Source organism: Eptatretus burgeri, chromosome 6, assembly GCF_056783735.1.
Source record: "Eptatretus burgeri isolate ZD-2024b chromosome 6, Ebu_testis_v1, whole genome shotgun sequence".
NCBI lineage: Eukaryota > Metazoa > Chordata > Myxini > Myxiniformes > Myxinidae > Eptatretus > Eptatretus burgeri.
Window position 1 is genome coordinate 62,593,244 of NC_140966.1, and position 13,388 is coordinate 62,606,631.

At 44.3% G+C, this 13,388-nt stretch overlaps 1 protein-coding gene across 5 annotated transcripts in view; it reads left to right on the forward strand.

The window, feature by feature from the left end:
* IFT74 (intraflagellar transport 74) overlaps window positions 1-13,388 on the forward strand; it is a 96,921-nt gene that overhangs the window by 20,720 nt on the left and 62,813 nt on the right. For all 5 annotated transcript variants that reach the window (XM_085885345.1, XM_085885343.1, XM_085885344.1 and 2 more), the window contains 4 exons: window positions 954-1,052; window positions 1,134-1,194; window positions 1,296-1,355; window positions 1,623-1,684. In XM_085885345.1, coding sequence (XP_085741471.1) covers window positions 954-1,052; window positions 1,134-1,194; window positions 1,296-1,355; window positions 1,623-1,684 — 282 coding nt within the window. The remainder of the gene's footprint in view (window positions 1-953; window positions 1,053-1,133; window positions 1,195-1,295; window positions 1,356-1,622; window positions 1,685-13,388) is intronic.

Here is a 13,388-nt window from a genome sequence, read left to right on the forward strand (position 1 = left end):
GTAAGTTCCTTGGACTTTCGGCTCTCCCACTCTGGGCTCCCTGGAGAAAAATCTAGCCACTCAGGTATATGGAGGTTTGAATAGTGGCTGGTAAACTGTCCACTCAGGTGTATGGAGGTTTGAATGGCAGCTAGTAAACTGGCCGCTCTGGTACATGGAGGTTTGAATGGCAGCCGGTAAACTGGTCGCTCAGGTATATGGAGGTTTGAATAGCGGTTGGTAAAATGGCCACGAGGATTCAATGGGTTAATTTGGTCACAATCTGAAAAATGTAAGTCAAGGACACAAATCAAATAGCAGGTGCACAACTTCAATGCAGGTACACTATTATGTTTCAAGGACATCTTGGAAGACCAAGCGGTCTTTGAGATTCCACGTTGGCAAAATTGAGCAATACCAAAATTCACAGGTTTTTTTGTGGGGTTTTTTGGTGTTTTTTCAGACTGCCACTTGATTTTTCCCTTTAACCTGGGGTGGGGGGGGGTATGATGTAAATCAAGTCTAAATGATAATTACTCTGGGCTGTCTGGAAAGGGAAATTTCGTTTTGATCAGACAACCCTTCGTTGAGTTATGGTGAAAATGTTAAAATGCCTACAATTGGATCATGACCTTTAAAATTATGTCAAGGTCAAAAAAATTGTCAATCCACATACTTTCTATTCCCATTATTGATGCAAAATTTCAATCTGAAAGTCCCAGCCAGCTTTGAGATGCAGTTTGGAAATTGGGAATGTTGGGAGAGCAGGAGGAATAAATTAAAAAAAAAATTTTTTCGAAGTGCTGGTTTAGTACTCCTTGAGGTCTAAGAAACTCTGTTGTACCATCAAAAATTTGGGGTGCCAAATGAAGAAGCAAACCCTAAAACAGCAATAAGCCTTCCACTATCTCACAGGCCTTATCGGGGGAGGCTTAAATAATATTTTGTCTTTAAGTATTATTTTCTGATTGCAGGAGCAAAATGGCTGAGCTTGCTGCCGAAAACAGCAAACTGCAGAGATCGGTGGAAGCGTTTGACCAAGACAACTCGGCGTACCATGCATACAATAAAAGGTGAGGTGAAGCTTGCTACACAAATGCTCCGTGGATTGATGAGCAAATTATCCATGCTTTCATTGATCAACTATGTTTCAGGGCAGAGTCATTTTCAGCAGAAATCAAGGACTTGCAGGGTGAGCTGGCTGTTTACAATATGGTAAGACTGGCTTGGGTAATGCAAAATGGACTTTATTTGTTTCCTTAGACACCTGGTTAACTTAGAACCTTGAATTTTTTTTTTCTTCTAATCTCTTCCAGCTTGTTGACAAACTGAATGTGAATGCGGATATGGAGGAAGTCACGCAGGATTACAATGTGGTGTGTACATCCAGCATTCGAGGTTATCCAAAGTTACTGATGATTGAATACAATCCTCATGTACTTTCACCTGAAGATTAAAAATTACAAAGTGCTGACTTTGGAGCTATCTTCACATTGTGTATATAATGGTTACATTTTGGATTTCCCTTACTCATGTATTCTCCAAACCAACTACCCTACCTGTATCCAGACCTTTGCATATGTAATATGTAGTAGGCCCCCTTTTAAGATCACTTCCTCATTATAATGACTTTTGTCTGTTAGATAAAAGTGCATAATGATCGCAAGGCTGAGGACCTGGATGCTTCATTCATGGAAGGACACAAGTAAGTATCTGTATGTCTTCACGTGCGAGTGCGTTTGCATCCCGATCTTTATTTTGTGCAGTTGTTTCCACGAAATTTTCACAACAATAATTATAAATTGTGTATCATGAGTGTGGATTGTTTGATTCCAATTTCACTTCTTATTCATGAAGTGAGCGATCCATAATATTTCAAATGAAAAAGACTTGATAAAACAAGCACAGCAATAGGAAATAATTCCTTGAATGATTTGCTTTTTAGAGTGCTGCAGAAACAGACATAACAAGTAAATAGACACCATGATTTCAAAATTATTTATTTATTTAACATTTGAAGAACATTTGATCCATTTTAATACACACACTCATATTTGGTGGACTTGCCATCTGCAGATTTCAAAGCTTTTACTCTTTCAGGCATGGAATTAACGAGTTCTGAAATTTTCACTTGTGGGATTTCTGCCCAGGCTTTACACAAACGGGTGAGCAATTCTGTCCATGATGTTGGTTTCCTGGACTTTTTCCGCACAGCTCGATCCAATATGGCCTAGAGGTGTTCAAAGGGGGTCGTGTCAGGAGACTGACTTGGCCATTGAAGTCGCTTGATCCCATTCCTGTCCTGCCATCCTTTGGTCTTTTTTGCAGTGTGGCATGGAGCTCCATCCTCCATTAACAGAGTGTTGTTTTTGACCATCTAATCAGTGGAGAAGACGGGAAGAAGTCCATCCTCAAGGATAGAAATATACATCGTGGAGTTGATGTTGCCAACGCACTCCACAAGCTCCGATCGACCAGCTCTCCAGATTGCTCCCCGCGTTCCCCGCCATCACTGAAAAACCACTGTGATTGACAGTTAGCTGCAGTCGTTTCAAAGAGAACTCTTGACTGGGAAGTCTCCAGACCCATACGCATCCACTGTCAGAAAATTGAGCAAATTGGGACTCATCTGACAAAATGACAGTTTGCCAAAACTCCAAGGATCTGGTAGCCATCTCATCAGCCCACTTCTTTCTCCTTTGAATGTTGGCTGGTCTAAGCAGAGATTTTCTCCAAGCTGCTCTCCCATGGGAGCCAGTTGATGAAGGTACCGCAAGGCAGTTCTTGAGCTAACTTGGACCTCCTCCGTAACATCTGCTGTCTTGCAACGAGGAGTTTTCTCAATGGACCGCTTGATAGCTCGAAGACACCTTTCTGAGTGACATCAGTGCTTTAACATTCAAAAATTGTTCATCTGCTCTGTCTACTCCTTTTTCTTCTTGACCTTTGCAGGTTTTTCTCTTGAGGGCCACCCACATGCATCAATGAAAGTCATTAATGTTTCCCCATTTCATAAGAACGGTGCCAAAAGTACCAGACATTTCCTAAGAATCAGACTCGGTTGCATAATGTTGAAAGCGTCACCGCTGAACCTGGGAGTTCGGCAGTTCAAACCCCATCCAAGTCATACCAAAGACTTAAAAACTGTACATGCTGCTTCCTTGCTTGATGCTCAGCATTTGGAAGGACAGAGCATGGACAAACAACCACAAGTTACTAATACCAGTGCAGGTTTTGAAGGACTTTGATGGGTCTAAAACGCAACTTATCTTCTGAACTCCAGACTGGTCAGTATTTTCCCCAGGATAAGCAAAGTCATGGAATAGGTTATTGCAGTAGGCTTTAAGACTTCTCTTTTCTGATGCTCTGAGCTCAAATCATCAGTTTGGTTTCAGCTCTGATGCTTGGACCACGGAAATGCTGCTTCCCTTGTGTCAACAATATGTGGATTCCCTTGATCTCAAAAAATGAGGTCAGAGGCATTTCACTGAACATCTGTGATTCTGGTTCTGTCTTGGCACTCGACTCTGCTTTCCAACCTGTCAACTACCGTGGTATTCATTACCCATCGTAGACTAGTTGTCACATTTTTTTTTCTCACAAGCATTTTGTTGTATTGGGTGGTGTTTTCTCCCATGCTCTACCTCGACAGGCTGGTTTCCTTCAAGATTGAATTCTGAGCCAGATTATTATTATTATTTGTTGTTGCAGTTGTTGTACATCAGTCACCACTCTGACACTGGTAAATTCCTCATATCACTTTGCAGTTTTCTGAACTCTGCATAAGATGGTTCTTCACCCTTCGACCAGGCAGGCTCTGAAAGCATCCCTCTCTGGAAATCTTGAGAAAATATGCAACAGGTCAAATACATACCTCCACATTATTGACAGGTTGGCATCATCAATTGGATGGTCATCCTGCCTTGTGCCAGCCCTCCAGATACCATATCCATCTGACATACTATAGAAAAAAAGAGTCTCACATACTGTATCGTGAATATGTGTGATCTCACCCTTTCCCATGACTTTTAAGGTTGTCGGGATGCCATGTTGGCAATTATATGGGCAAATGGACCCAGTGGTGCCCATCCCCCATCCGGACGAGGTCAGGTCAGGTCAGGTATGGGAGCATGCGCCAGAGCAGCGCGTCGCTGCATCCACTTTCTGCTGATACTCCAGGGGCCTCCATCTGGCCATCCCCCAGGCAGATGCCTGGCCCATCCCCATCTCCTTGAGATGCCGATCAACCTGCTGCAACCACGAGGCACGTGGTCGGCCCATTGGCCTCCTCCACTCATGAGACTCACTCGCTGAGAGAATCTGGTGAGCAGGATCAGCGTCAGGAAAACGAGCCACATGTCCATACAGCCGCAGCTGACGCTCACGGACTATTAGTGTAACAAATCTCATTTGAGTCTCTCAGCAACCACTCGTTGGACACAAAGTCCGACCAGTGATAGCCAAAGATTCTCCGAAGAGACCTGATACCAAAGGAATTACGTCTCCGTCTCAGATCCTTGGTCAGAGTTCAAGTCTCGCATCCATAGAGCAAGACTGTGGAAGCACCAAGGACCTGAAGTCTCTGACTTTCGGCCTCCCGCACAGGTACCGGCAGCGTCACACCCCCTTTATCCAGTGAATCCATGACTCCCCAGGCCCGACCCAGACCTCTATTGACCTCTGACTCACAGCCGGCAGAGACATGAACATCACTGCCAAGGTAAGTGAATCTCTCCACGACCTCAACATCCTCACCACAAACAGGCACAGACAGGACAGCAGCTTCCAAGATGTCATTGAAAGCCTGGATCATAGTTTTGACCCAGGAAACCCGTAATCCCAGCGGCTCCGACTCCTCATTCAGCACCTTGAGGGCCCCCAAAAGGATATCTAAAGTCTCCGCAAAGATGACTGCATCATCTGCGAAATCAAGGTCAGAGATCTTGACATTCCCAAATGATGCACCGCAGCTTGATCTCTCCAACATCCTCCCTAGAATCCAGTCCATACAAGTGCTGAAAAGTGTGGGGGCCAGTACACACCCCTGACGAACTCCAGTAACAACTGGAAATAAGTCAGAGATGGTACCACCACATCTCACAGTTCTCTCAGTTCCAGGGTAGAGTTCAGACGTCAGATCGATCAGTTTTGGTCGCACCCCATGAAGACCAAGAATCCTCCAGAGGGCATCTCGATTCACTGAATCGAACGCTTTACAGAGATCAACATAGGATGCAAGCAGCTCCTGCCTAAACTCTCGTCTGTGGTGAGGACCCGAAGAGCAAGGATACGGTCAATCGTTGACCTCTTTGTTGTAAAGCCTGACTGCTCTGGATGCTGGTGCTCAAGCAGATGGTGGTGAACCCTATCAAGAATTATCCGAGCAAAGACCTTGCCCGGCACTGAGAGTAGCGTCACCCCTCGGTAGTTGTTGCAGTCTTGGCGATCACCCTTCCCTTTCCAGAGAGGGACCACAAGGTTCCTCTTCCAGTCAGTTGGGATGATGCCTGTGTTCCAAGCAGAGCACAGAACTGCATGCAACGACACGAGTGCAGCATTTCCACCAGCCTTGAGAAGTTCAGCATGGATGCTCCAGATCCCTGGAGCTTTACCCCATTTCAATCGGTTCACCGCAGCCTGTGTTTCCACAAGCGAAGGTGGACCACAGTTGATTGGAGGGTCAGCAACAGGGATTGTAACACCCCTGACTTCCAACTCGACAGCTGGTGGATCAGCCTGGTACAACCGCTCAAACTAACCGGCCCAGCGGGCCTTCACTTCGGACTCCACTGTCAAGAGCCTACCACCCTCTGCTCTAACTGCAGTGCACCGAGGGATGGGCTTGGATGAACGCAATGCACAATTTCCCCTGTAAGCAGGAGGAGAATCCCTTGACTGCAGGTGATGCTCTACCCCCTCACAGATTCCTTGCACATAGGCCTCCTTGTCCACCCTTAGCGCATGTACAGTTTTATGCCTCAGCTCCGTGAACAGCTCAGCTCTGCCATTCAGCCTGGCCCTGCGACTCTGGTCAATGGTATCCAGTGTCCCTTGAGAGACAAAATTCTTCTTTGCCCTATGGTGAGTTCCAAGACATCCACCGGCAACATCAAGGACGGTGGTCTTGAAGGCACTCCACAACTCTTCAGGACCTCCCAATGCACCCAGACTCCTCAAATCTCCACTCAGCCTGTTTGCAAACTCCTCTGCTTCCCTCTCATCCTTGAGCTTGCCAACATCCAGCCTCGGCTGGATGGTACCATTCTCCTGGATTTAAGGTGCAACTTTAGAGTTGCTACAACAAGCCGGTGGTCAGTATTGAGGAACTGAGCACTCCGGTAGACCCTGCAGTTCTGGATCATCCTCCAGCGACCATCAACGAGGACATTGTCAATCTCCTTTGCCACACCGCCAGCGTTGGAATACCTAGTCCAGCGATGAGCTTGTGGGCACTGAAACCATGAACCGGCCACCCTAAATCCATGACTTCTTGCAAAGTCAAGGAACTTAGTGCTATGCTGGTTCATAGTTCCTGACCCATGGGGACCAATACATGTCGCATATCCATCCATCCCTTTCAGTTCCAGTCGATGCATTGAAATCCCCCAAGACTAGAAGTGTATCTCGTCTGGGGCACTGATCAACCACAGACTCGAGCGTGGCAAGAATGCATCCTTCACGGTGAGATCACTCGCCTCAGTCGGAGCATAAACAGAGACCAGGGAAATGATACCTAAGGAGTGACGAATCCTTCGTCTCATAATACGCTTGTTGACCGGTGTTACCTCAATTATCATTGGAGTCAGCTTATTGGACACAGCTACAGCAACTCCTTGGGAATGGTAACCATCATAGCGACCAGACCAGTAGTAGGTGTAACCACCCACCATGATCTCACCACAATCCGGTGTCCGAACCTACGAGAGTGCTGCAATACTGATTTCCAAACGCTTGAGCTGAGATGATAACAGAGACAGGTGATCATCCTCTCTTAGGGATAGGACATTCCAGCCACCTACCCGAAGGGACTGCCTCAGGTTAACCCAAGGAGACCACCGTCTGGTGGATGACACCTCAACACCACTCCGACACACTCTCCCACAATCTGACCCGGGAATGCTCCCCCGTGGGTTCCCCCCATCATCGAAGATTGAGGGTCCCGAAGGCTTTACCGCAATCCCGTCATCCGGTGAGCTGCCCTGCGAAGGGAAGCTGCACAGGAGGTACTCACACGGAGTGGGTTTTCAGATTTCTTTGCGTTTTTGTGTTTTGCGGAATGAAGGGTTTTACGGTGGCTGGAGTGCAAATCCTGCACGAGGGCTGATCTGGACTGGGGCTGGTCGGGAAGAAATTTTAAATATGTTTACGGCTCTGGTGATAACTCCACCAGCTATTCACGAAAGACACCCTGACACGGTTGCGATCCAACATCAAATGCTAGCAGAGGGTTCCTTCGCTTAAGGCGCTGTCACACCTTGACGATTTAGCCAGCAATGGCAACGTATAAAAATGTATGTAAAACGTTGGCGTACGCTGAAATTTTGATGTTTTTTTTAAAGTTTTGGTCGTATTCATAACGTGTTGGTCGTATGCATAACATATTAGTAACGGGCACAGAACGTTTCGTTGTCTTATAGATAACTTATACCAACGAATGCTTTGCCTGTTGTTGGCGTTCACAACCTATGCCCAACGATAATTTAACTTAGGCATAGCGCGCTGCACGTATCGCCGACGAACTCGTGGCGTAGCCTGTTAAAAACCTGCCGCACGCCAATTTAAATCATAACCGCCTGAAAATTGAAAGTGTCAACCACGCAGTCACACCTTGACGATTTAGCCAGCGTATGCCGACCTATGAAAAATTGACGAACCAAGCTGGCACATGTCGAATAAGTTATGGGTAAGTTGTGTATACGTTAAGAGCACGCTGAGAAACTATGAAGTACGCTGTCATATTTCGTGGTACGTGTCTCATACGTCGTGAAATTTCAAGCATGCTGAAAATTTTACGACGTACTCGCCGTATGGCTCACACGTTCCGCGACGCTGGGAATAAGTTGTAGGCACGATATGCGATCGTTGACACACGTCGACACAAGTTCCTTGTAAGTTACTCATAAGTCGAAACACGTCGAGGTAATGTTTAGCATACCCGAAACTTATTTTCTCCGTCAAGGCACATTTTTTTTTCTCCTTGGCTCCGTGAAGGCACGTGCCGAAATATCTGAAGTTGTTGTTTTTTTTATTTTTATTATTACTTTTTTAGTCTATCACGAATTTTAAAATATATTCGGACATTTGCTTTTAAGTTTCGACGTCGACGTGACAATATCCTCAAACAGAAAATATTCACAGAGAAGGAACTAAGAATAAGACATGAGCAAACTGAAGAGGCAATCGGACGTGACGTAACGGCACGTGACGAAATATCGGAAGTTATTGTTTTTTTTTTAAACGCTGCCAATACGCCATTATACGGTAGCTGTAAATTAGAAACACGTTCAGTAAGTTCTGTGGTCGCCCTGAAGACATCAATCAAATACGTCTACATACGTCAATATGCGTTGGAGGTGCGTTACACATAGGTTCAAAGCACGTTACTCATAGGTTAGAAATAGGTTTTGGGTACGCTAAGCATTACCTCAACGCGTTTCGACTTACAAGTAACGTGCCTCGACGTGTGTGCAACGATCGTGTAACGTGCTGACAACACGTTACTCATAGGTTATAAATAAGTTTCGGGTATGCTAATCATTACCTCGACGTGTTTCGACTTATAAGTAACTTACAAGTAACATGTGTCAACGTGTCAACGATCGCATAACGTGTCTGCAACTTATGGCCAGCGTAGCGGAACGTGTGAGTCATACGCTGGCTTACGTCGTAAAATTTCAAGCATGCTAAAATTTGAGGACAACCGCAAAGTACAACGATGAAAGCCAGCGTACTACGACGTATGGCAGTGTTTTTCAGCGTGCTCTTAACATATACAAAACTTACTAACATATTCTAAAAAAAAAACATATTCAAAAATATACAATATACAAAACATATACAAAAAAAAACTAACATATTCGACGTGTGCCAGCGTTTTAGACAAATTTTTCATAAGTCGGCATACGCTGGCTAAATCGTCAAGGTGTGACAGCGCCTTTTACGTCCTCTCTGATAGATGGCACGGTATGCTCATTGATGCAATTCCCTGCCTATGAGTGGTCCTCATATAGACGTTTAAAAGGAAGCCAAGAACAGTTTGAACAATCTTCAATGTAAACTGTAAAAATCTAAACACAGATAGACTGCACAAAGTTTTTTTTATTTTTGTTTTGAGATTGGTGTTGAATGATCGAGTGTTCCCACTTCCCCCCCCCCCCCCAATTTCTTGCTGACAACCTGACAATAGATACCAGGACTTAGTATGTTGGGTTTCATGAGTATATTTAAGTAGTTTTCCTTTTTATTTAAAAATGAGAAGAGGGCAGCATCACGATATATTGTGGCTTCTTGCTTGCATCAAAGAAGCATTGCTTCCACCATTCTCAAATGCGTTAATGATTGATTCAAAGATACTCTACCAAGGTTACCAAAATGATCCCATAATGCAGGTTAATCAGAGGCTCCTGATAATACAGCTTCCATTGTCGAACATTATTTCACAATCGAAAATGACATACCGGACAACTCAGAAGTCATGTATTTACCTTTGACCTGGCTTGCCCATGTTTAACTTGCAGCCTGACTATCCTGGTGCTTCATAGGCAAGGCATTGCATGAAAGGGTACTGTTCTTCAGACAGAATGTTAAGTCAGCTGTTCAATCTTGTGAATGTACAGTGTAATATCCCATGATACCTCTCAAAAATAGGAGGCCAATATTAACTCGTGCCCTCGAGAAATTCTAAGCCCTTATCCAAATATATGGAGGCATTACATCAGGAGCGTGGCGACACCCGCATAAATGATTTTATCAGCAGCCAGGTGCTGCATGTGAGAGAAGTAGATTTTTTTTTTCCAAATAATTAACAACTCCCAGAGGGCAGTATTCAAACTGGTCAATATTTTGGAGCTTCAGTCATGGACAAATGTTAATGTGTTCAGGTATAACCAACAATACAAATAAGCTTTGTAATACAAAGCTTTTGGCAAAGCCTGATTTAAACTGTTTGACTTCACATTGGATGAATGGTTAATTTGCCAATCCTCATGCATCATCAGTGATGTATGACTGCATTAACCAATTACTGGAAAGAATAATCTCGGATAAATTGTAAGCTTAACTTATATTATTTAGAGGTAAATTAAAAAATGCAAAGATGAAGGTATTCTGACTTCTTCCATACTGAAGTTTGATGTATGGATTGTGTATGTACACATGTGGGGATGTCTGAACCTTGTAGAATCAAAATCAGCTTGGCCGATCTCTACCAAATTTTATGTATATACTTCTGGTACCAAGGGTTAGGCCACAGGCCTAAAATAATCCGTACGCACACTCCCCTTCCCAAGGGTGGGAAGACAACCTGCAATTGTGACTGTAAGTGGTGGAAAGGTGTATTTCTTTCTAAATAATGTCCAATCAATTGAATTGGGTACAGGTGGACTCCAATCAAGTTGAAGAGACATCTCAAGGATGATCAAAGGAAATTGGATGCACCTGAGCTCAATTTGGAGTGTCATCGCAGAGGGGTTGAATACTTATTGACGCAAGATATTTCAGCTTTTCATTTTTAATTAATATGTAAAAATTTCTAAAAACACGTTTTCACTTTGTCATTATGGGGTATTTTGTGTAGATCAGGGACAAAAAAGAAAGAAATTTAATCAATTTTAAATTCAGACTGTAACACAACAAAATGTGACAAATGTCGAGGGGTGTGAATTCTTTCTGAAGGCACTGTATATATAGATATTGTTATGGCCCGGGGCTCGTCATAAGGGGAAGCACTCGAGTTTCTCATGAACACCCAGTCCTGAGGCTGCCAACCATAGATAACTCCGCGGTCCAATGGGCTGTCGTTCTTACACAGCCATAACCGCTTGACTTAGACTACCTGCCGAGCAGGGTTACACTTCGATGTTTCCGCGATACCTTTTCATTGGCACAGCAACCTAACCAGAGGCCACGCCCTCATCGCCTCACCTGGTGATCTTCTGCCAAGCGGAACAGATAGGTGCAGCACCGGTGAACAGAGCAAATCAGGTGGGGTACAACTTCCTGTCTAACCACACAGTACTTGTTGGACCAACGAAGTAAAGGACAACCGAGACAGATTGGAAATAATAACAAACAATTATTTATTACACACACAAGCAATCATTTAAAAGCAAGTATTTGCAGGAAAGAATGCAAAAGGCACATAAGAGCAGATTTACCGAACATGTATTCTTTCTTATCTAATTTTACTTACGCAAGAGACTTGACCATCATTCAATCAGAGGAAAAGAAGACAACAAGAAGAACTTGAGAAGAAAAGTAAAGTAAAGTGCAGAAAAAGAAAAGTAGGGTCTATTCTTTTCCCCATCACCTCACATAGCCTCACGGGGCTGCACCACAGTCCAAATATGCTATAGAATGTGGGGGAAAGGATGCGGAAGATGGGCAGTAGTGATGTGGCACAATGGGACATGCAGCCGCGTCCCTGAGGTGTTCAGAGTCAGCAGGCAACTCCTCTCTGGCGTGCAAGATATGCGACTCTCCCTCCTCTGTTTCAGCTTCCTCCTCCTCAGGATGTCACTTTCTCTCATCCCTGATCCTTCTGCTACTCTCAGGACAAGCTTTTAGGACAACAGCAAGCTTTTAGCTCCTTTCTGCTCTTAGGAAATGGCTTTTCCCACAAAGATGAGGACCAGCTCTGAGCTCCTTTCTCCCTGCAGGACATCGCTTTTCTCTCGTGTTTTCCTTTGCACTCACGTCTTTTTCATATCGCTTTCTCCGTCTCGGCTCATGCGAGTCTCCTCCTCATTGGTCCACATCTGGGGGGGGGGGGGGCGAGTCCACAATGCAGCTTGTGGGAAATGCCATGTCATTCTGAGGGAACTTTCATTGCAGCCCCCACCCCTCCCTTCATGCACCCAAGGCTGGGACGAAAGCCCCTGCTCCCTCCCTCGTGCGCAAGCCTTCATTGTACAGTCCCCACTGCAACCTGATGTGCTGCGAGATGAAACCGAAAAAAATTGCCCAATATTTCAGCAGATATGACACCGTGGGGCCCAACCCATGCAGGTGAGGTCTGAACTTTGTTCATCAATTAATATATTTTTGGTTGTGTTTAGCAGAGGGACAGTGTGGGTATTTTTTCTGTGCATCGTCATGGCTTGCAAACGAACAACCAAGCAGCTTATAGAGCATTCGCCAAGTGGCTTAAGCACTCAAGCAAGCACTCCAACGATACAGTTGATAAGGACCGGCTGTATTGGCAAGCGATAGCAAGCTGATTGATAATTATGGGACACACCCACAATTTTTCAGATTTTCAGAGCCAATTTCTTAAAATTTTCAGATTTCACTGCAGATTTTGACAGTAATTTAGTCCACGAGATCCGATCCTCAAATCCGAAATCGTATTTCGATTATCTACTTTAATTTGGCCGTAACAGTCCATCGTGGAAAATTACATCATATAATGCATGAAATTCCTCCAAGCTTCTAATTTGAAAAAATTGGCACCTACAAAAGTGATGTATACAGCGATTCGTAGGTTTGAATATCAGGCATTTGATGATATGAGTGAGGGAAGTGAAAAATACAATTGAGTGCTTTATCGTTAAGAAACCATTGCGGCCTGCTCCAAGTCAAGGCATTGCTTAGCAGGTCGAACAAAATAACGGCTTAAGACCCCAGCGAGCTGACAGAGTGCTGACCAAGATGGCGTACCACCACCTTGGTAAGGCTTATTATTTTTATTTTTTTGCGATGAGCATCCCCGAAATTATCTTCAAAGGGGCTGTTTAAATTTACCCAAACATGAAATTTTCATCCATGCACTCACTACCTTGGAGATCCCTAAGTATGCATACAAAGTTTTGGACACACACGCGCATGCGCACACTCACACACAGTGACATTTTTTATTATTATAGATTTGAGGTTCATTTTGTCTGTCCAGGCCATAACATTTTTACCATTTGAGCTTTTGCCATCAAAGTTTCAACCAACCTTCATGATGAGACTTTGGAGAACACGAATTCATACATTTTTCATTTTTTTTTTTTGGTCAGCTGTTGTTTTTGTGGAAGCTTAGTTTGAGTACAAAGCTGATGTGTATGGCAGTGTGACCACTCCTCATTTTCATATAATGCCAAGGTGAGCCAATGAAAAAAGCCAAGATTTCACAAGGTTTCAGAAAAGCGATGATAATAGAAAACCTATACGCCAAGAAAACCTATAGAAAACCAAGATGCCAAGGT